We start from the raw sequence: 23,830 nt of genomic DNA, 5'->3' as shown, positions 1-23,830 counted from the left end.
GGATAGATAGAAAGATGGGTACAGCACCCGCCTAGCATCCCATGGGTCAGTCCAGTCACCTTTATAATACTTCTCAGAGAGAGGAGGAGGAGTAAAGTTCATTGGTCTGAAGTTGAAAGATGATTCATTTCCAGTAGCCCCTTGATACCCCGCAGCAACATTTGGTCTCATTCTGATGTTTTGGACCACAAAGCCACATGAGTCATGCTGATCACCTGATGCTTTCTGGATCTCCAAATAGACAGCAGCACTCACTGGTGTCGCCTGGGTATAAGAGGCTTGCCCAGTGGTGTAATTGGGAGCTTGTACTTAGGTGCCTTGGTGGCCTACAAGCATGAAGTGTTGGTTCCTGCTCAATCTCCTGGTGGCAGAAATTTTGCCTTTCAATTCTGATGGCAGCCTGGCTCTTTTATTCTGAAACCAGTTCTAAAATAAAGAAAGAAAGAAAGAAAGAAAGAAAGAAAGAAAGAAAGAAAGAAAGGGAAAGTTTGTTAATCAAATCTGTTTTCTAGCAGTATCCCACTTTTTTCAGGTGGGCCTCAAACTCAGAGATCCACCTAGAGAGTCCTGGCAGTGTTCACCACCATGCCCAGCCACACAGCCTGTTGCTTCCTGATTTTGAAAGGACAGAAAAAATGGAGGCCACCTTTCCTAGGCCTGCACATTGTGATGGAGATGGCACCCCTAACACACCCCGACCCTGCTTCCATGTTAAGTATGGAAGCCAGCTCCAGCCAACCTTCCAGCAGCCTCTGCATCTAGACCGAACAGATGGGAGCTGTCCCTTAACACTGCCTGCACAGTCACACTGCCCAAATGAGATACAATACATTACAAATTATATGTGTTGGGGCTGGAGAGACGGCTCAGCAGTTGTGTCTGTTCTACCAGAGTTCAATTCCCAGTAACCACATGCTGGCTCACAACCATCTATAATGGGATCTGGTGCCCTCTTCTGGTATGCAGGTATACATGCAGATAGAGCATTCATATACATATATACATTAAATAAGTCTTTTTAAAAAACAAATTATATGTGGTACATTTAAAGATGGCACAAAACTAAACAAGAATCTGCCATGCCTTGTAGGCATTTGATTTGGTCCTAAGCACATCTAGACTTCACTTTTAGCCTCTTTAAAATAACTATATATGAAAATTTTGGAGGTAGGTGAGGTGTAGATATGAAAAAAAAGTTTTTTAAGACGGAGGCCAGCCATGACACTTTTAATTCCAATACTCCCAAGCGCTGGAGAGATGGCTCACAGGTTAAGAGCACTGGCTGCTCTTCCAGAGATCCTGAGTTCTCTTCCCAGCAAGCAAATGGTAGTGCACAACTATACTGGAATCTGATGCCCTCTTCTGGCATGCAGGTGTAAGTGCAGTTAGCTCACTCCTATACATAAAGTAAATCAAAGTACCAAGACATCCTACACACAATGAGTTTTAGCCAGGCATGGTGGCGCATGCCTTTAATCCTAGCACTCAGAAGGCAGATCTTTGTGAGTTCAGAGGCCAGCCTGAACAGGACAGGAAGGGCAACACAGAGAGACACTATTTCATAAAAACCAAAAATAAAATAAAATAAAATAAAATGACAACTCCAGTCTTCTGTACATTTCCTTTTCAGGGCAATTCCTATCTCCCCTCCCCTCATTATCAACCTAATATGTCAGCAAAACATCTGATCCACCTTCAAAATGGTTAATTAACTTTTTCAGTATTAAAATCAATATCCAGAAGTCTTCTGACTTTGTTTTCCCCACAACAAACACCCAGCCTGACACCATCACAATTGCCACCCTGGGTAATGACAGTGGCTTTTTTTTTTTAATTCATTTATGTATGGGGCCTCTGCTGTCTGCGTATACATCTGCATGCCAGAATCCCTTTTTTATAGATGGTCCTGAGCCACCATGTGGTTTTTGGGAATTGAACTCAGGACCTCTTGAAGAGCAGATAGTGCTCTTAACCACTGAGCCATCCTATCAGTAGCTTTTAACTAGTTTGTTTGTTTATTTGTTTGTTTGTTTGGTTGGTTTTTGAGACAGGGTTTCTCTGTGTAGCCTTGGCTGTCCTGGACTCACTTTGTAGACCAGGCTGTCCTCAAACTCACAGAGATCCACCTACTTCTGCCTCCCGAATGCTGGGATTAAAGGCGTGTTGTGCCACCATACCCAGCTAGTAGCTTTTAACTTTTGTGTTTTAGATACAAGGTTCCTCCCTGGAGCCCTGACTATCATGGAACTTGCTCTGTAAACCAAACTGGCCTCAACTCAGAGATCTGCCTGCCTCTCATAGCACCCAAGTCAGTGTGGGGACTAAGGGTGTGTGCCACCAGGCATGACCTAATTAATTTTATTTTATGGTATGTGTATGGTGTTTTGCCTCCATGAATGTCTGGGTACCATGTGTGTAAAGGCCAGAAGAGGGAGTCAGAAATCCTGGAACTGGAGTTACTGAGGAGTAAGTGTCATGTGGGTGCTGGGAATCGAGCCAAGCTCCTCTGGAAGAGCAACCAGTGCTCTTAACCCACCTCTCCTGCCCCACGAACATAGCTCCTTAAATGTGTCCCTGCTTCCACATTGTCCTCATAACAGGTTATTTTCTATATGAGCTGTGTATACTATGCTCAGTCCCATTGAAAGGTGAGAAATGACATGTTAACACCGTCGTGACAGTCGCCTTCATCATGATTCTTTGCGTTTCCCAAACAGCTTCACAAAAGAGAATCTTTACAAAAAAGCTTCCGGTACCCGACTTACAGTAATCACATACAATTGGCACTGACACTTCTGCGCCAGCCCTCTCCTGGCTGTGGAATTTGGATAAGGATCCCATTCAAAAAACTGTTGAAGCATCTTCAGCTCATCTTTGTTAAATCTATGTCTTGGTCTTCGTCTTCTGCTTCCACGTCCTCTCCTTGCTTTGCCACCGTTGTCTTCTTTGTCTGGAAAGGCAGAAGAATGTGGGAACAGAAATGCATCGAGTATCAGTAGCATCCAGAGAAAGGCTTTTTCAGCTGACTGATTCATAAAGATTTCTTTCTCTTAAAGTGAGATTCTGCTTCACTTCTATCCATAATAAAAAGTTATATGTCTACCTTTAAATTGATGAGGACAGATGAATTCATTTATAGGCACCAATTCTTTGTAGGGTTTTTTTGTTTTGGTTTTTGGTTTTTGGTTTTTGGTTTTCCTTTTTTGAGACAGGGTTTCTCTGTATAGCTGTGACTGTCTTAGGCTCTTTGTAGACCAGGCTGGCATGGGTTAATTTCTTAGCTGGGTGGTGGTGGCTCACGCCTTTAATCCCAGCACTGGGGAGGCAGAGGCAGGTGGATCCCTGTGAGTTCGAGGCCAGCCTGTTCTACAGAGTAATTCCAGGACAGCCAGGGTTACACAGAGAAACCCTATCTCAAAAAGCAAATAAACGAAAAGGAAATAATTGTTTATACTATACAGAAAGATTCAAACAACATTCATTTATGTTGATAATTGAGGATGTACCAGCTCACATTAACCTGATAACCAACAATTTAAGTGTTATGAGGGTAGGCGGGGCTGGAGAGATGGCTCAGCTCTTACGGGTATGCATTGTTCTTACAGAGGACCAGAGTTCAAGTTCCAGCATCTGTGTCAGGTGGCTCAACTGCCTGTAACTCCAGCTCCAAGGGCATCTGATGCCTCAGACCCCTTGAGCACCTACACTAGTGCAGACACAGAGAGACTCTCACAACTAAATAAAAATAAGAGCTGGATGTGGTTGTGCACACCTTTAATCCTAGCACTTGGGAGGCAGAGGCTGGTGGATCTCTGTGAGTTTGAGACCAGCCTGGTCTACAAAGAAAGTTCAGGACAGCCAAGGCTACACAGAGAAACTCTGTCTTAGAGTGGGGGGGGGGGGGAAACAGGGGCTCAAGGGACCAAGCATGATATTGCACATCTTTTTTTTTTTTGATATTGCACATCTTTAATACTTGTGGAGACAGGTGAATCTCTGAGTCTGAGGCCAGCCTGGTCTACATAGTGAGTCTCAGGACACCCAGGGCTATGCAAACCATCTCAAGACAAAATAAAACAAAACAAAACACCAAGGGGTTGTAACTAAATTGAGTAGTAAAACCACAGGGGGCTGGAGAGATGGCTCAGAGGTTAAGAGCATTGACTGCTCTTCCAAAAGTCCTGAATTAAATTCCTAGCAACTACATGGTTGCTCAGAACCACCTGTAATGAGATCTGATGCCCTCTTCTGGCACCAGACCACTGTATACATAGTATATACTGTATGCATAGTAAATAAATAAATCTAAAAAAACAAAAGCAAAAACAAAAATGACCAAAAGACATTCTCTGGAACCCCCATGGCCATACTGTGAGAAGCAAGGTTTGAGCCTGTCCACATGTGTCCCCAGCACAGAAAACCCTCCTTCCAAGAGGATTGTATTGATCACTGTTGTCCTGACATCATATGCCCTGTTGACTGTTGGGTCCACTATAGACAAGAAAGACTCTCTTGGGTTACTCTGCTCTGGCTGGCTGAAACATGCATAAGGACCCAGCTGCAGTCAACCCCAGAGCTCTCTGCTCTCAAACAGAGCTCAGCTAGAAGAAATTAAACTCTAAACCCCAGACTCTGCAAGTTCTCCTTCCCAAAGAACAGAAGTATAAAAGTCTCTCTCTGCATCCTAGGGTTGAGATGTTAAAAAGTTGCAAATTTGCTGGTGGTGATGATGTGCCATGCCTTTAATCCCAGCAATTAGGAGGCAGAGACAGGTGGATCTTTGTGAGTTCAAAGTCAGCCTGATCTACACAGTGAATCCAGTACAGCCAAGGCTACAGAGAAGCCCTGTCTCAAAAAAATAAGACAAAACAAAAAAAAATTTTTTAATGCTACAATTTCAAGTACCTCATGTCTTCAGCTTAGCACTTGGATTTTTTTTTTTTTAAGATCTTTATTTATTATGTATACAGTGCTCTGCCTACATGTACACCTGCTTGCCAGAAGAGGGCATCAAATCACATTATAGATGGTTGTGAGCCACCATGTAGTTGCTGGGAATTGAACTCAGGACCACTGGAAGAGCAGTCAGTGCTCTTAACCTCTGAGCCATCTCTCCAGCCCCACCACTTGGATTTTTAACCCTATGGCCTCTTTCCCTTTCTTTTATTTATTTATTTTCATTAATTGTATTTTCTTTTAAACAGGGTCTCACAGGTAGCCCTGGCTAACTAGGAACTCACTATATAGACCAAGCTGCTCTCAAAGTCGGAGATTCTGCCTGCCTCTGCCTCCCAGTGATGAGACTAAAGGTGTATGCCACCACCGCCAGCTTTATTTTAATTTATTGTTGTTTCACAGTGCTGAGGAGCAAGCCCAGAACCTTGCTAGCCAGGCAAATACTCTGCCACTAAGTCCTAATCCCGGCCCCATCTCATTAATTTTTTTTTTTAAAAGCAGGAAGAAGGCCAAAAGTAGTGGAGCTTGCCTTTAGTGCTAGCAGGTAGTTCTCTGAGGCCAGCCTGGTTAACATAGTAAGTTCCAACACAGACAGGACTATGTAGAGAGACCTTGTCTCAATACCCCCCACACACACCCAAGAAAAATAAAATAAACTTAGAAGAGTAAAAGAGCCACAGACCGTAACTCTTTGATTCAGCCCCCTTCCCTCCATGTGGGGGACGAAAGGGAAGGCCTCACTCATGATCCTTCACTTTAATACGGGATGCTGCCTGGCTAGACTCACTCACTCACCCTGCTTACCTCTACTCCCAACATCACTGCAAATGGAGTCCCAAGCACAATAATTTTACCTGAAAATAGTTCCATATAGACCTCTAAAATAGGAGAATTCCCCTTTAATATAGCCACACGTTTATGTGTTGGTATTTGAGTCTCTGTGGAAAGTCCCACCACCAGTCAGATCACCAAGTAACAGGAGCGGTTACATTATTTACAAGGGCTGTTCCCATCCTACAAGCCTACTTGTAAGAGATTTAAAAAATAAAAGAGAGAGAGAAATGATAGCTCACATCCCTACACACAACAAACAAAAACCCAGATGCACCCATGTCCAACTTGTAGGCAGGATTTGTCCCAGGAAAACCACGAATGCAGCCCAATACATTTGTAGATGAATACAGCACAATATCAAAAAGGGTAAGCATCCATGCCTGGGTAGAGAGAGCATCAGGTGAATAGGCGGCTACAAAAGCCAGTTTAGTCCCTATCTCAGGAACTTACTTTTGCTCACTGCAGAAGAAACACTTATTTCTAGTTTTTGCTAACTGTTTAAGAAGTCCAAGGCTGCCTCTTCCCTCAATAAGTCCTATAAAGCCCACCCAATCTCTGCACAAAACAAGGCACCGCCCTTGTCTCTACCCAGGACCACATTAGGTATGCCTACAGGCAAAAAAACAAAAAAACAAAAAAAACAAAAACAAAAACAAAAACAAAACAAAAAACAAATTTAGCTGGGTGTGGTGGCACATGCCTTTAATCCCAGTCTACAAATCCAGGACTGCCAAGGCTACACAGAGAAACCCTGTTTTGAAAAACCAAAATACAAAAAACAAAAATAGGAGAGGTTGTGCACATCTTTAATCCCAGCACGTCAGAGGCAGTAGATCTCTGTGAGTTCGAAGCTAGCCTACTTGGCAAGTTCTGTACACCGGCTACACAGGGAAGTCCTGTCTCGAAAAACTTAAAAAATGAAGCCGGGAGTGATGGCACTCGCCTTTAATCCCAGCACTCTAGAGGCAGAGACAGGCAGATCTCTGTAAATTTGAGGCCAGCCTGGTTTATAAAGCAAGTCCAGGACAGCCAAAGCAACACAGAGAAACCCTGTCTCGAAAAACCAAATAAAAAACAAACAAACTTTTAAAAATGAAGATGAGCCAGCACCCTTGCCTGCCTAAATCCCAGCCTTCAGGGAGACAGAGGTAGGCGTGGTCTACAAAGGGAATCTAGCACAGAAATGGCTACACAGAGGAAACCCTGAGGCAGAAGAATTGGAAGGATCTACAGTTTACTAGAGTTCAAAACAGGCCTAGGAAATTTAGCAAGACCCCCACCTTTAAAAAGGGAGATGCGCCAGGCGCCTTTAATCCCAGCACTCAGGAGGCAGATGCAGGCAGATCATTGTGAGTTCAAGGCCAGCCTGGTCTACAAAGTGAGTCTAGAACAGCCAAGGCTACACAGAGAATCCGTCTCGAAAAAATGAGAGGGGGGTGGGGAGAGAAATGACAAGCAAGGCAGGTGGCACAGGCCTTTTATACCAGTACTTGGAAGTCAGAAGCAGGTGGATCACCAAGTGAGTTCAAGGCCAGCCTGGTCTACAAAGCAAGTCCAGAGATATGACAGGTGGTGGTGGCCCATGCCTTTAATGGTAGCACTAGCACTAAGGAGGCAGAGGCTGACAGATCTCCTTGAGTTTGACACCAGCCTAGTATAAAGAGCAAGTTGTAGACCAGCCAAGACCACACAAGGAAACCCTGTCTCAAAAACAAAAACAAAAACAAAAAAACCATACATACAACAAAAAGAGAGTCCAAACCCGAGGCTCACAGTGGAGATTTGGGGGATACGTGGGGGGGGTGGGCGGAGAGGGACAGTTGTCTTGGACTCATTTTGTAGATCAGGCTTGGCCTGGAACTCACAGAGATCCACCTGCTTCTTCCTCCCCAGTTCTGGGGTTTAAGGGGTTCCCCCACACCTCATGCACTTTGTATTTTCAAAATGTGTAGGAGGGAAGTAAGAAAGCCTAGAACCTGCTACCATATTTTCTATAATCCAGGTGTCGAAAATGCACACCCTTGCCAGCTGTATCATAGTAACTCATCGGGACAAAGGATGCAAGGTCTTCTTTGTTTTAAATAATTTGCTGCAGATGTTTTAAGACTATCCCTGCCACAGGGGAAAGGGCAGCCTGTACAGACGTGCAGTTATGTAACTGAGTCCTGGCTGGGTTCACTTACACCTCAATTTCAGCACTCTAAAAAAACAAGATAAGGAGTTTAGAAATCATGTGTTCAAGGCCAATCTTGGCAACACACGTATTTCAGACCTGGACTTCGAAGAGGATCAAAGAGATTAAACTATTATTAATAAAATAATTAACTATTAGCTAATTACCTGGAGTCAACATCTAAAAAGAAGACAGAAAAAGGTGGAAATAATGTTTTTTGGTTGGTTGGGAATTTTTTGCTTTAGTTTTTTAATTTGTGTGTTTTTTGTTTTGTTTTATCTTTTGTTTGTTTATTTTCATTTTGTTTTTTTGAGACAGGGTTTCTCTATGTAGCCTTGGCTATCCTGGACTCGCTTTGTAGACCAGACTGGCCTGGAACTCACAGTGATCCACCTGCCTCTGCCTCCCCAAGTTCTGGTGTAAGGACCAGACAAACTCCATTTTGAAAAAGAAACTCCATTTTGTGTTAAACCTGACCAAGGGCTGAACCCAGATTCCAGGAAAAACCACAAACTAGTCTAAAGGAAAAATTCCCCTAGCAACACAATCAGCTCACCTTGGGAAAGTCCAAATATACTCTCTGCTGGTCAAGCTGACCAGCAGGTGGTCTGGCACATAGCAACAATCAATTAGGAGAAGCCAGGCCAAAGTTCCTAACGCCCTATGACTGCTTCAACCAATCTTTTCTACAGGCCAACCTGCCCCTACACCTATTACCCAACCATGAAACTCCAAGGCTTGCAGCTTTTCTGCCCAAATGCCATCTAATCATATACTGCAAAACTCATGTATTTGTCTAAAACCTATAAAAATCCTTCTCAATTGAAACTCTGGGCCACTTCCCTGCATCTGCTGTGTCAGTGCAAAGAAGGTGTGCCCAGGGTTCGAACCTGCAATAAAGGCTTCCTTGTCATTGCATTTGAACTGGCTCTTGGGTGGTCTGTTCCAGGAGTCTCTCAAAATTTAGGCATAACACTGGGATTACAGGTGTGCACCATGCTGCCCCTCTGGATTTGTTGTTTCATTTTGTTTTGTTTTGTTTCGGTTTTTTTGAGACAGAGTTTTTCTCTTTGTGTAGCTCTGAGTTTCTCTCTGTGTAGCCCTAGCTGGCCTCGAACTCCTGCCTCTGTCTCCAGTGTACTGGGATTAAAGGCGTGCACCACCACTACCAGGCAGAGATAATGATTTTAATTGGGCAAGTAAATGGCAGGAGGAGTAGGAGAGAAGGAGCAAGGTCAAGTTGGAGCTCATGGGTTCTGCCTTGATTCCAGAACACATTATGTTCAGTAGCCATAATGAAGCAGAGGTTCAAAGAAGATGCTCATGGACAGATGAAGTCCTGGGCAGCGCCGCTCACGAGCTATGGCTGTAATGGCCCTATGCCGTCTGTTTATGGACCTTAATCATTGCTCTGGGCAGTACTCTGTTCCCTGGGGTGGGGCTGGGGGCGATGCTAGGAATTTACTAAGAGAGTAGAGCGAACCAAAATGAAGCATCTCTGAAAAGCCGTCTCTGCCTTGTTTTGGGGTTGCTGCTTGCTTGCTGCAGCCTCGTCCTGTGAGAGCACCGGCCTGGACACTCACAGCTTTGTCATCAGTCTCTGTAACACTAGTTTTTTGTTTGTTTGTTTGTGTTTGTTTTTGTTTTTAACCCACTGGCAAGTCCACCATGTCCAGTAAAGACCTGACAAACCAGCAATCTTCTAGATCACCACAAAAGCTTACAGGAAAGGAGGCAGAGAGAGGAGGTATGGTGGTACACACCTTTAATCCCAGCACTCAGAAGGCAGAGGCAAGTGAATCTCTGTGAGTTCAAGTCCAGCCTGCTCCACAAAGCAAGTCTAAGACAGCCAGTGCTTTTACACAGAGAAGTTCTGTCTCAAAACACACACACACACACACACACACACACACACACACAGAGAGAGAGAGAGAGAGAGAGAGAGAGAGAGAGAGAGAGAGAGAGAGAGATTGGCAGGATGACAAAGCTGTAGATGAAAAGAAGAGAGAGGAAGAGGAGAACTAGGAGGAAGAGAAAGGAAGGGACCACAAGGCTCAGGCAGCTACTGGCAAATGGTAACAAGTTCAGGAGGGTGATTGTGCTAATAGCAAGAAGCAGAAGCCTGCAATGATAACAACACAGCAAGAAAGAAAAGGCCAAATGTGAAAGTGAGGAGGGGCTAGAGAAGGGACTCACTGGATAGAGTACTTGCCTAAGGTGCACAAAGCCACAGGTTCAATCCCCAGCTCCACCGGAACGTGTGAATGGTGGCACACACTGATAATCACAGCACTCAGGAAGCAGGGACAAGAGGACCAGAAACTCAAGGTCATCTGGAGCTATGGAAAGAGTTGGGGACCAGACTGAACTAAATAAGACTGGCCTCAAAAAAGAAAAATGGGATGCTTTGGTCTACCCCTTCCCAACTCCACCCCGTCTTCCCATTTAGTGTTTAGATAGTCCTGGTTATAGGCCACAAGTGAGTTTTGGTTGTTGTTGTTGTTTTGTTTTGTTTTTATTTTTCCAGGACAGAGTTTCTCTGTGTAGCCTTGGCCATCCTGGACTTGCTTTGTAGACGAGGCTAGCCTCGAACTCACAGTGATAGTGATCCCCCTGCCTCTGCCTCCCAAGTGCTTGGATTAAAGGTGTGCCCCACCACGTCCAGCTACACAAATGATTTTAAGTCTCCACTCTGTGCAAGGTTGTTTCCATCCCAACAACCACAACACATGAGCTTGTATATGGTGGAACATGACACAAGTGGCTTGCCTTTCTTTTTCTTTTGAGCTGGAAAGTACATGCATTATGCATGGTTGAGACCTTCAAACCCTGCATCAGGCAAGCTCTAGGTACTGAGGCCCAGCCCGGGTCTTTAGGGCCTGTTTGGTGAGTGTACATGTAGGCCAACAAAGCGTTTTTTGGTTTTGTTTTCTGTTTTTGTTTTTTGGGGGGAGAGAGTCTCACTGAGCATGTCTGGCTGTCCTGTAAGTCAGGCTGGTCTTGAACTCACAGAGACACAGCTGCCTTTGCCTCCCAAGCGTTGGGATGAAGGGCCTGTGCCATGCCCGGCCAGCAAGGATTGTATTTTTGCTGTTGTTTATCCAAAAACAAAAAGTAGCATAAACCCATAATTCTTCTAGCTTCACTCTCCTCCCCACAATGCAAAGCTGCAGCGAGGTCTGATGTTGTTGGCTGTTGCTTTCACTCAGTGTCTTGACCCCACACTACTGGTGACCTGCCCTGTCCCTCCTACCTCAGGCCAAAAGGCACTAGGAGCAGAAGCCCATTGCCTAGGTCCAGGCCCTCCCTCCCCTCTCACTCCATTGTTTAGACATCACTGGCAAAGAACAATCGATCTGTTCCCGTTGCTCCACCCCTTTTTAATGTTCCTACAGCACCAACTATAGTGGCCAAGGTCTCCTCCTTCTCCGTCCCTCCCCATTTTCTTCTCTTCCTCCCCTTCTCTTGGGCTTGACTTTTCTGGGCATCCCCAGAGTTCTTCAACCTTTTGAAAAATACCCCACAGCCTAACGGTCAGCCCTACAGCACAGCATTGTGTAACACAACACCATCTCTGAGAATCAACACCCAGAAAGTTTGTTGCTGTTGTCGTTTGAAACAGGGCTTCTCTGAGTAGCTCTGGCTGTCCCGGAACTCACTCTGTAGACTAGGCTGGCCTTGAACCCAGAGATCCACATGCCTCTGCCACCAGAACAACACTCAGAACTTCTAAAGATGCATTCTTCCCGGTCATCTTGTCCAGGGAAAGGCCAGAACTCACTCCAATGCCTGGATGCCTCACTGTTTGTTTATGCCCCAGCTACTAACTTTCCATCGTCTATTGCGCATCCTCCTCCTTCCTCTGGCTCTAGGCCATATCCTGACCCACATATCTGCTGTAGGTACCACACAAAAATCTAGGTGGACTGGAAGAAAAATACTCTAGCCAAAAGGAAGTTAACAACAGGGCCAACTTGCTTAAAATTATTATCAGGCTAAAAAAAAAAAATCTTAAAGATTTGAACTCTCTGTTCAGTTGAAGATTTGGATCTTCTTCAGTCTTTTCTACTGGAACTTTTCCTTAAGATTCATCTATTTTAGTTCATGTGCATAAATGTTTTGCCTGCATGTAGCTTTGTGGAACACGTGCATTCCTGGTGGCAGTGGAGGCCAATCCCTGGGACACACATAGTGGAGGTAGAAAACCAGTTCCCATAAGTTGCCCTCTGAATTCCACATGTAAACTGTCAAAGATGCCCTCCTTCACCACACACACACACACACACACACACACACACACACACACACACGGGCAGACAATACATAAATAATGTTAAAAAAGAGAGAGAAAGAGAGAGAGAGATACAATCAATGGGTTTCATTGTTTTGTGATGGTAAAAGTTTACCTTAAATGGTGCTAAGCATAGTGGTACATGGCCTTAACCCCAGCACTCAGGAAGCAGAGGCCAGCAGACCTCTGTGAATTAAAGGCCAGCCTGGTCTACATATAGTAATGAGATCCAGGACAGTTAGAACCACATGGTAAACCCTCCCACCCACCCACCTACCCAAAAAAAAAGTTTAGCTTAAATCTCCAAAACTGTGCTTAGCTCTCGGGTTTACCTACTTCAGAAATGTGGCATTTTCTTTCATCAAGACAAAAGGAACATACCCCACAAAGATGCAGGACATTCCACTGGTGAATTTGGCAAACTTGGTGATTTGGCAGAATGACCTTTTTTCTAAGATGTGTTTTATTTGTTTGTTTTTGTTTTGATTTGGGGGGGGGGGGCGTTCTTTGTGTAGCCTTGGATGTCCTGGACTCACTTTGTAGACCAGGCTGGCCTCGAACTCACAATGATCTACCTGCCTCTGCCTCCCAAGTGCTGGGATTCAAGGTGTGCACCACTACGCCAGGCCTGATGTATTTTATTTGTATTTATGTCTGTGTGTCGGTGGGTGGATATGCTCACGTCACTACAGGTGCCCTCAAAGGCCTGAGGCATCAGAGCTCGTGTGGCTGTAGTCTCAGCAGCTGGCTGTTAGCCTACTGGCGTAGGTGCTGGGAACCAGTTCCAGGTCCCATGTAAGAGCATTACATTTTTGCCAGGTATGATAGCACATGCCTTTAATCCCAGCACTCAGAAGGCAAAAGGAGGCAATCTCTGTGAGTTCAAGGCCAGCCTGGTCTACAAAGTGAGTCCAGGGCAGCCGAGGCTAACACAGAGAGAGCCTGTCTGGGGCGGGTTGGGGAAAAGAACATTACATTTTCACCACTGAGCCTTCTCTGCAGCCCCTAGAATGATGTCCACCCCCACTGAGAGTGTTGGCAAAAACATTTTATGTCAATTGCCCATTGAATCTGTCGTTTCTCCAAACTAAATTTTAGCCACTTGCTTCTTTCTCACATGTTACATACAGTTCACACAGGTATAGCAACAGCAAGGACACAGCTCAAGCTGCCTGAGTTTTCACTCTGCTTCCTCTAAACTGAGCATTTCCCAAGCAGGGAACAAAACAAAACAAAACAAATTTGGGAAAGGGGTTCTGCTTGAACTCTAAGGTAGTACCTCTCTGCTACACCAACTATGGGAAAGAGAGGGAGTGACTTTCTTTCTTTTTTTAAATTTAATTTTAATTTTATTAATTTATTCAGATTACCACTCAATTGTTATCCCATCACTTGTATCCTCCCATTCCTCCCTCCCTCCCTCCCTCCCTCCCACTTTCACCCTCTTCCCCTCCCCTAGCTCTAAGACCAAGGGGGACCTCCTCCCCCACGATATGGTCATAGGCTATCAAGTCTCATCTTGGTAGCCTGCTTATTCTTTCTTTGAGTGCCATCAGGCCTCCCCACCAAGGGGAGGTGGTCAAATATGGGGCACCAGAGTTCATGTCAAAGTCAGTCCCCCGCTCTCCGCATAACTGTGGAGAATGTTCTGTCCATTGGGAAGATCAGAGTAGGGGTTCGATGTTTACTATTGTATTGTCCTTGGTTAGTGAGAGGGCGTGACTTTCTTGCCAGCAAGAGCTTTACTCACTTGTTTTGATGAGTATGGGGGCAGGACTATGCACCAAAGTATTGCCTGGTGCTGTGGCCAGAGACAGCTTCTGATCTTCTTATGACCTAGCTATGGACGCTGGGAATGAACCCAGGTCCTCTGGCAAAACTCTTAACCACTGAGGCATCTCTCCTGCCCCTGTAACCAGAAACTTTAACAACTCTGTCTTTAGCCAAATCAGCATGCCAGCCATTTTTGCCTCATATTTATGTTGGCATCCCTCTAGGCAGGACAGCCTGTTTAAAATCACTTCTCTTTGGCCAGTCTCTTAAACTTATTGAAGAATAATGGGCTTGTTTCTGTGTCCTAACAGGAACAACACAGAGGAGCCCAGGGAATCACTTCTGAAAGTGACTTCCAACAGCTAGGGCAAGCTGTAGATTACCTGCATGGGGAAGCTGTTCAGGAAGGCAGCCTTGCTTGAGTAAGTGGGGACCATCCTGCACAGGCATCAGACCACAGGCCCTCGTACTTCCCACACTATAGAAGGCTTCCACACTCCTCTGGGTGATTTTGGTGTCATAATGAAGTTCACTCTAAGTTATGCCATGGATTACACACTTTACAGGCCTCGAGGTGGGGAACACCTTGAGTTTTTAGGCTGCTGCATGGGAGAAGCCTGTTTCCCAGGATGCTGAATGGAAGAATGAGTTACACCTGACTTTTCCAGCTGCCTCTGTGCTTCCTATTTTTCTACCATGCATCAGACCTCCCCTGGGACTATAGAGAGATGCTCTATGCCCTATTTGATGCAGCCCTATTTGTGTATTTAGGTTTAGAAGTAAAGTTTAAGATATTTGGTTTGGTCTTATCCAACCCCAATAGGTAACTAATTCTCCCAGAATCATTTGATGGGTTGCTCACTTTTTTTTGTTTTGTTTTGTTGTTTTGTGTTTCCACACAGGGTTTCTCCGTGGCTGGCCTCAAACTCACGGAGACCCGCCTGCCTCTGCCTCCTGAGTCTTGGGATTAAAAGCGTGCGCCGCTACACCCAGCTCTTATTTTCTCTTTAATTTGAAGTGTTACCTTTATCATGAAATCACTGCTTGAATAAATACAAGACCAATGTCTGGAGTTATTATTTTTCCATTGATCTTTTTGAATGTCAAATACTAAAGGTATCGTTTGGTTTGGGGGTTGTGAGATAAAGTCCACTACATAGCCCAGGGTGATTTCAAATTCTGCATCTCCTGTCTTCACCTCTAGTCAGCTAGAAGGTGAGGCAGGTGCTTTGGTTTGCGTATATTAAGGGGTCCTTATGCTTGGCTATCTTTTCATTTTTCTATCCCAATCAATTGGTCTGAGGAAGCTCTTTTACTTGTATCTATTTACAGTGTGCGGGCATGAATGTGCTGCATGAGTGAGGTCAGAGGATAACCTTGGGGTCAGTTCACTGCTTCCACCACATGGACTCCAGATGAGGCCTGGAAGCAGGCACTTTTACCCACCTAGCCTTTTTCTCCTTCTCCTTTTCCTTCTCTTCTCCTTCTTCTTCCTCTTCTTCTTTTTCATTCTTAAAGACAGGGTTTCTCTGTGTTATCTTGGCTGTCTTGAACTCACAGTGATCCACCTGCCTCTGCCTCCCGAGTGCTGGGATCAAAGGTGTGTGCTACCACACCTGGCTCCTATGCTAGTTTTTTCTTTCTTTTCTCTCTTTCTTTTTCTTTCTTTCTTTCTTTCTTTCTTTCTTTCTTTCTTTTGAATCAAGGGTCAAGTAACCAAGCTAGCCTCAAATCCGCTGCATAGCCATGAGTGACCTTGAATTCCTGAACCTCATACCTCCACTTCCCAAGCCCTGAGATTACAACTCTAATGCGCAAATTGTGAAACCCCCCAAAGACCACCAGGAATCAGCCAGATGCAAATTACATAGGATCTCCTTTATTAGTCAAGCTCAGAGCTTGGACTGCCAGCCTCCTCGTGAGGAGGGAAGATGGCAGCCCCTAGTGCTAGGGGAACAGGGTTTTTTAAAGGAAAAACACTGCAGGGGGTGTTCAAGCCATTTCCAAGCCTTGCTGTTACATGATAGGTTAGAGGGGTACAGGAAAGTTGTCCTTTAAGCTGATTGGCTGGGGGACCAAGCGAGGGGACCAGGGCCAGACCACAGGAGGGAATTTTTCATTTGTTCTGGTCACTGTGACCTGTAGCTCTGATTGTTTGGCCCCAAGTGCAAGCTCCTAAGGACAGTTGCTAGCTGTGTGTTTGTGGCTGTCCCTGGAAACTCCAGGGCCAGGGGATGTCAGGTGCTCAGGCCCTGAATGGTGTTGGTTTGGTCTCTGCACAACAATGTACCAAATATGGTTGAGGAGAAAAAGTTTTATTCTAGGTTTGAGAATAGAGCCAGAGGCATCTGGAAGAGTCCAGACTTGACTGGGGCGGGGTGAAAAGGGGTAGGGATGGGGGGATGGACACCATGGAGCAGCAAGAGAGAAAGGGAAGAAAAGGGAAGGGAAGAGGAGAGGAGGGAGGGGAGGGAAGGGGAGAGGAGAGGAGAAAGCATCAAACCAAGAGAAGAACCAAAGGCCAAGAGAGTGGTTGGCCAAAATGGGAGGTTTCTATGAGAACTAGAAACTGGGAGAAAAGAAAAGAAACCCCTGGGCTGGAGAGATTTAGGGGCCGGGTGAAAAGTGCTGGGAGGAGCAGCAGGCTCTGAGCGAGCCTAGTCTCTGGTTTCCTTGGTACCTGACACTAAGTATGAGTATATAAGCTCTAAATTCTGCCCCCTTCTTTTTGATCTATGTTGCCTCTATGTTGTTTTGGGTTTTTCAGACAGGGTTTCTCTGTGTAGCCTTGGCTGTCCTGGAACGCTGTAGACCAGGCTGGCCTTGAACTCAGAAAAATCCGACTATATCTGCCTCCTGAGTGCTGGGATTAAAGGATTGCACCACCCTGCCTGGCCTCTATGGTGCTTTCCCCCCCCCCCCGTTTTTTTGTGGGGGGAGGGGGCACGGTTTGAGACAAGGTTTGTCTACGTAGCCATGGCTACTCTGGATTTGCTTTGTAGACAAGAAGGCTGGCCTCAAACTCACAGGGATCCACCTGCCTCTGCCTCCCCGAGTGCTGGGGTTACAGATGAGTGCCACCACGCCCGGCTCTGTGTTGCTTTTTAATATTTGCTAAGAGTTTTTCTTCCTCCCTTCCAAGAACTGTGAACTTAGTGGCCTCAGTTTCCCTAGTTGTTCTCCATTTGCTGGTCATTAACACAGCCAAAAGAGAGAAAGCATCCTGCTGGGAGACCCCTACCAACTGTTGGGTTTCAGACCCACAAGCTGCTGAGGTGCATATTTAACATACCAAAGCAGACCTGGCCTCCAGGTTCTCCCAGCATCCCTCAGTCCCTACCTGTTACAAGGTGTGTCCAAGTGTACTCCCCTCTGCTCTGAACTTTCCAGCCCTGGGCTGGGATTCCCCTCCCCAGAGGCTCATCCCTATATAGTCCAGACATTTTGCTCTCCCTCTTCCTCTCCCTCTCCCTCTCCCTCTCTCTCTCCCTCCCCCCCCTCCCCCTCCCCTCCCTCTCCCTCTCTCCCTCCTTCTTTTCTGTCTCACTCCCCATGGTGACTTCCCTGGCCTGGTTCCTTGGAACCAGTGAACCTGCCTGCACCCAATAAACCTGACTTTATGCTTTAATCTGACTTGAATTGGCTTATTTTGTCATTGGAGAAAACCTATTACCAACCTAGAGGTAACAACAGGCAGGACACTTGTTGGATGCAGAAGCCAAGCACTCTCCACTACAGAGGATGAGTAGGTTCAGAAAGAGAAGTCCCCCCCTTCTCTCTCTCTCTCTCTCTCTCTCTCTCTCTCTCTCTCTCTCTCTCTCTTTCTCTGTGTAGCCTTGGCTGTCCTACACTTACTCTGTAGGCCAGACTGGCCTCAAACTCACAGTGATTTGCCTGCCTCTGCCTCCCAAGTGCTAGGATTATAGGTGTGCACCACCATTGCCCGGCTGAGAAGTCCTTCTCCTCAACCAAGTGACTGGATTCTCTTGATACATGTCTTCTGGATGTCCTGTATTCACAGCTCACGCTATCTCAGTTCAGGTTTCTACTGCTGTAATAAAGACCAACATCATCTTAGGGAGGAAAAGATTTATTTCAGCTTACAACTTTCAGTCACACTCCATTACTGGGGGAAGTCAGGCCAGAACTTGAGGCAGGAACAGATGCAGAAGCTATGGTACAATCTGCTCATTCGCTTCCTTCTCCTGGTTTGCTCACTTTGTTTTCCTATACACTCCAGGACCATAATTGGCTCAGCCCTCCCACATCAATCATCAATCAAGAAAATGCCCTACAGACTTGCCTACAGGCCAATCCCATGGAGGCATGTTCTTAATTGATATTTCTTCTTCCCGGATGACCTTACCTTGTGCTATGCTGACATTAGACTACTCAGCACACTAACAGTAAGATTCTTGGGCTGTAGACTGGACCACTCTTCCACCCACCAGGACCTCATGATAAGGGGTGTGGGTTTGGAAAACACCAAGCAATGTACCGGGTCTGGAGTGTGGTGATCAAAGGCATGAAGTTCAAGCACTCAGTCCCTACTTGATCGCTCTGTTTGGGAAGGTTCAAGAACCTTTAGAATATGTTAAGTAGAACCTTTAGTTTTGGGGGGACTTTAAAAGTTTATAACCTGTGGTGGTTTGAATAGAGATGGCCCCCATAGACTTGCGTGTTTGAATGCTTGGCTCTTAGGTAGTGGCACTATTAGGAGATGTAGCCTTCTTGGAGTAGGTTGGAACTGATTAGAACTTTGTCACTGTGAGGGTGTGCTTTTAGGTCCCTATGCTCAAACTATGCTCAGTGTGGCACACTGTCTCTTGCTGCTGCCTTCAGATCAAGATGTAGAACTCTTGACTCCTCCAGCACCATGTCTGCCTGCGCGCCGCCATGCTTCCCTCCATGATGATAATGGACTAAGCCTCTGAAGCTGTAAGCCAGCCCCAATGAAATGCTTTCCTTATAGGAGCTGCCATGGTCATAGTGCATCTTCACAGCAATAAAACCCAAACTAAGTCATAACCTCATCCTTCTTCTGGTTCTATTCCCTGCTTCTTGTGTTGGAGAAAAGTGGGCAGCTTCCTGTTCCCATGCCTTCCTTACCATTGAGGTCCCCGGGTAGAATAGTAAACAAAATTAACCCTTCTTTCCATGAGTTGTTTTTTTGATCATAGTGGAGTTGTACTGTTGTTTTGTTTTTAACTTTTTTTTAGATTTATTTATTTCATAGCTATGAGTACTTTGCCAACATGTATGTCTGTGCATCACATACATGCCCGGTGCCTAAAGAGGTCAGAAGAGGACATCAGATCCCCTGGCACTGGAGTTACAGGCAGTTGTGAACCACTATATGGGTGCTGGGAATCAAGGTCAGCAACAGGTGTTCTTAACCACTGAGCCGACTCTCCAGCCCCTGTCATGGTATTTTTTTATCAGAAAAGTAACACTATTCATAAGTTCCAGGGATCAACTCAGGCTTTCAGGCTTATACTCACTGAGACATTTTGAAACCTCCAAATATTTGTGTGTCTGTGGGTATGTGTGCAGGTGGTGCACACACCTGTGCTTATGAACAGGCCAGGGGAGGCTGTCAGATCCGTTGGAGGTGGAATTACATACATTTGAACCCCCGGCTTCATGAGTGCTCAGTAAGTGCTCTTAAACCACTTAGCATCTTAACCATCTCTTCAAACCCCTAGAAACATTAGTTTATTTTTGGTTTGGTTTGGCTTGGTTTGGTTTGGTTTTTCAAGACAGAGTTTATGTAGCCCTGGCTGTCCTGGAACTCACTCTGTATATCAGGCGGCCTCTGCTTTCCCTTTGAGACACATTCCCGATCCCTTGGGGGCGTTATTGTTTTGACTTGCCTGGAGCTCACTACTGGGCTCATTGACTTCATAGCACTCCTCTACCTTCTGAGTTTTGGCATTACAAACAAGAATTACCAACAGGGTATTTTAATCCATGTTTTTATATGCATTTATTTTATATGCATTGGTGTTTTGCCTGTGTGCATCTCTACGTGAGAGTCATCTTGGAGTTGCAGACAGTTGTGAACTACCATGTGGGTGCTGGGATTTGAACATGTCTCCAGCCCTATTTTAATCCATTTTTTAGGCCCAAGCAATCAAAATAGTTGGGTACCCTCTGTTTCCCACCACACAGAGGATGCAGCTAAGCTTGATGGCTGATGCATACGGTAAAGCCTAAGTAATGATTTTTTTTGACTAGGAAGTAGAGTTAACAATATTATTATAATATACATTTTATATATAATATATACATATATAATTCAATATTATTTACTAAGCAGTACAATTCAGAAACAGTGCTTTTAGATATATCCAAAATCTCAAGCTGGGCTAACACATGGCCGTTTTTTTATAGATAGAGCTAAACATGCATGGGCTAAGAAATGAAACGAAGCTTGCAAAAACAGCAGTCAGGTAGGGATAGCTGACTCCCTAGGCCTATGTATGGCTTCACCCAATGGAAAAATGAGATGGTGCAACTCAGAAACTTTACTCGCCCGCCCTTTATCAGGGAGGCAAAAAACGGTGGCAGCTCTTATTGAAGTTGGGAGGTGCCTCCTGCAGATTCGCTCCCGGGTCACTGCAGCCAAAGCCTTCCGGGTCCGCTACACAGGAAGCCCCTCTCCCCGGCCCGGCCACCTTCCAGTAGAGTCACTGCATCGATGGGGACCGCCACAAGCACAGGCTACTTCCGGAGAGGCAACCTGTTCTGGCTCACAGTCATCACCGTCTCCTTCAGCTACTATACGGTAAGGCGAGCCAGGGCAAGCATGGGGAAACCAGCTCGCCCGGTTCTCATAATGAGGACGGGATCAAGATGGTGGTGGCGAAGTCGGAAGCTCGTAGGGACGCCACTAAATACTTCCGTGCTGCCAGACCCTGGCCCGCGCTGGTCACTGCCCTGGGGCTGGGCTATTTCGCGGTGAGGCGTGGGGATGCTGGTGGGCAAAGGGCGCTTGTGAGTGGATGGGGTGACACCTCTGCGTGCGGCGGTTGCCTAGGTTACTGGTGTACGCGGAAGTTCGGGTGGGCTCTGGGGGATTCTAGTTGAGGGTGTTCTGGTCCTCTCCTTCTACGGTCATTGAGGTTTAACAGAGTTTTATCCTTTTGGGGAGGGAGAAATGAAATTACTATATTACCGTAGAGCTAACAACTCGGGAGATTCAAAGCAGGAGTATTTGCATAAGTTTGAATTGCTTAAAAAATGGTGATAAACCTAAAGGATGGGAAGGGTTTAATTGTTAAAAAGGGTGAGAATATAACTGGGCATAGTTGTGGAAGAAGACAGCTGCACAGAGGAAGAGTAGCTTTTATCCCCCTGAGAAAGAGTTTGTTTAAAGAGTAATAGGAAAGATGCTGAGGAAAACATTGGGCTCAGTTGGTATAATTATGAAGAAATGCTATTTAAACATTCCAGGAGACCCTAGGATTGTCATGCCCACAGTATTGTTGATGTCAAATGTCATCGCCCCTGTCCTAATTTCACCATATGCAGGGGCATGGACTGAGAATTTTCAACGGTACATTTTTGTTCTAAGGTCCCATATCTCTGATAGGTTAGCAAACAGAAAATAGGAAGCTTTTGCTAGTTCAGACAAAGCTATTGTGGAGATGGTCAGGTACATCCCTTTAATGCCACTGGTTGGAAAGAGGCAGTTACAATATATTCTTCATCTGAACTCTGAAACAACGGGAGGGACAGGCACGGTTGTCCTTGATAGAAATGGGCAGAACTATAAAATTTTAAAGTGTTGGCATGTAATAATTGTCAAGGACAATCCAAGCTCAAAGAAACTACAAGATAGAGACCAAAAAGATGGTAATTTAGCTACAGAAACCTTGTGCAATTGTAAACAAAACTCCAGAAAGCTGCTCTTACTTCTTTGTCACACCTATGAAAACCATTTCTGGTGTTAGGGGTACAAAAAGTGAAAGAGAAGCTGTTCTGAATTAAATAGGGCATTGGCTCAAGTCATAATTTCTGCAGTGTAGCCAAAGCACATAAACTCTTTTTTAAAATAGTTAATAACCTCCATAAAATACTGTTTTGCTGATATCCACTAAAAAAAAAAAAGTCACCCTGGACACTGATTCTCATAAGCATATTTCCTCTGCATAAATCTCACAATTAAGTTGTTTTTAGAAAAGAGAAATTGGGAAGGGAGGACTGGGTGACTTTTTCAGTTTCTTTGGCCTGTAGTTTTTGTAGAGTCATTACTGTTTCACAGCTGCTTTGAAAAATAACCATTTTCTGGAACTATTCCATGGCCCTGGTTCTCTTGCAGTGGGTTGTCTTCTGGCCTCAGAGTGTCCCTTACCAGCACCTTGGACCCCTGGGTCCCCTCACAAAATACTTGGTGGACTATCATCACACTCTGCTAAGGAACGGGTAAGGAAAGCTAGAATGTGAACACTGCAACCCCAGGCTCTCTGGGTACCAGAGAAGCCTGCAGTTTCCTTTAGGTAGCTAACAGCGATGCTAGTTTGTAATCAGACGCCTTTCTTTTTAAAGTTTCTGTGTCAGATTTAATTAGCAAATGACTTATCACCTTAACTAGACAGACATTTTTGTCTTTTTCTGTTCAGGTTTTGGCTTGCTTGGCTGATTCATGTGGGGGAGTCCTTATATGCCTTGGTATTGTGCAAGTAAGTCTTTGTAATAAGAACTTAGCGCTTTTATCTTGGTATCTGGTGTAAGTCATGAGTAGCCACGTCTAAATAATTCATCTTTCAGGCTGAGAGCATGCTCAAGTGCAGCCTGAATCCCTATTACCTGATACTGAGCCTGGAACAGAAGTAGATGCAGTTTGCTTGTGTTGTTGCTAGTTGATTTTGTTATTTAACTGGGATACTTTTGCTGTGTTTCAAAAATTCTGCCAAATCAACTGAAACAAATGGCTAGCAGGCCGCCTTCTAGCTTGCAAAAGAGCTGAGCTTTTGCTGTGTAGGCTGGTGACTTTCAGTCCAGTTTCAAAATGGAATCAGATGAGGAGCTGTTTCAAAATATGCATGTCTGGTTTCTAGACTCAGAGATTGTGATCTGATAAGCCTTGCTTCAGACACAGATGTATGTTCTTTCATAATGCTCCTCAAAAACCAGCCAGGCGTAGTGGCGCACACCTTTAATCCCAGAATTTGGGAGGCAGAGGCAGGCTGATCGCTGTGAGTTCAAGGCCAACCTGGTCTACAAAGCGAGTCTAGGACAGCCAAGGCTACTCCGAGAAACCCTGTCTCAAAAAACAAAAACAAAAACAAACAAACAAAAGACCCCAAAACCAGATCCTCATACATTGTACCTTACAATTTTAAATAGACCTAAAGCTAGAATACAGTTATCCCCTGGAACCAACGTTAAAGTTCTGTTGTGTAAATTTTCTCTTTTCCAGGCATAAAGGAATCACAGATGGCCAGGCCCAGCTCCTCTGGTTCCTACAGACGTTCCTCTTTGGTATAGCCTCTCTTTCCATCCTGCTGGCTTATAGACCAAAGCGCCAAAAACACAATTAAAAGAGATAGCAAAGTTGTCTCTCAGCTTCTTCAAGCCCTCCTTTCAGTGGGTCCCAGTTTTCATGATGATTTCTGTTTCCTGGGTGATGTCTGTCATAGAAAGCTGTCCAAGACTTTTATTTTGGGGTGCTCTGACCAACCTTGAACAGACCAATTGTCTTTTAAGAAAGAAATAGAAAGAACCCTGCCCTTCTCCTCTGCAGACCACCTGCTTGAGGAAAAAAAGGCCTTGTGCCACTCTCCTGAGCTCCTTGGCTG

At 45.2% G+C, this 23,830-nt stretch overlaps 1 protein-coding gene across 2 annotated transcripts; it reads left to right on the top strand.

The window, feature by feature from the left end:
- Positions 1–20,571: 20,571 nt before the first annotated feature.
- TMEM254 (transmembrane protein 254) lies at positions 20,572–23,591 on the top strand. 2 transcript variants are annotated; one of them, XM_084796253.1, is made up of 4 exons: positions 20,572–20,814; positions 22,351–22,454; positions 22,652–22,711; positions 23,452–23,591. In XM_084796253.1, the coding sequence occupies exons 1-4, from the start codon at positions 20,728–20,730 to the stop codon at positions 23,570–23,572; spliced, it is 372 nt and encodes a 123-aa protein (XP_084652379.1). In that variant the 5' UTR covers positions 20,572–20,727; the 3' UTR covers positions 23,573–23,591. The 2 variants fall into 2 exon arrangements, with proteins under 2 accessions (XP_084652379.1, XP_084652378.1); XM_084796252.1 differs by lacking the exon at positions 20,572–20,814 and adding an exon at positions 20,828–20,987.
- The last annotated feature ends 239 nt before the right edge of the window (positions 23,592–23,830 follow it).

This window comes from Acomys minous (genome assembly GCF_964271855.1).
Source record: "Acomys minous genome assembly, chromosome: 9".
Taxonomy (NCBI): domain Eukaryota; kingdom Metazoa; phylum Chordata; class Mammalia; order Rodentia; family Muridae; genus Acomys; species Acomys minous.
This window is presented reverse-complemented; position numbering and strand designations above follow the sequence as displayed.

Excerpts from the sequence above, each read along its gene's own strand:
- TMEM254 (XM_084796252.1), top strand. The coding sequence starts at position 20,883 with ATGGTGGTGGCGAAGTCGGAAGCTCGTAGGGACGCCACTAAATACTTC. Across the intron at positions 20,988-22,350 it reads TGGGGCTGGGCTATTTCGCG|TGGGTTGTCTTCTGGCCTCA; the intron begins GTGAGGCGTGGG and ends GTTCTCTTGCAG. Across the intron at positions 22,712-23,451 it reads TATGCCTTGGTATTGTGCAA|GCATAAAGGAATCACAGATG; the intron begins GTAAGTCTTTGT and ends TCTCTTTTCCAG.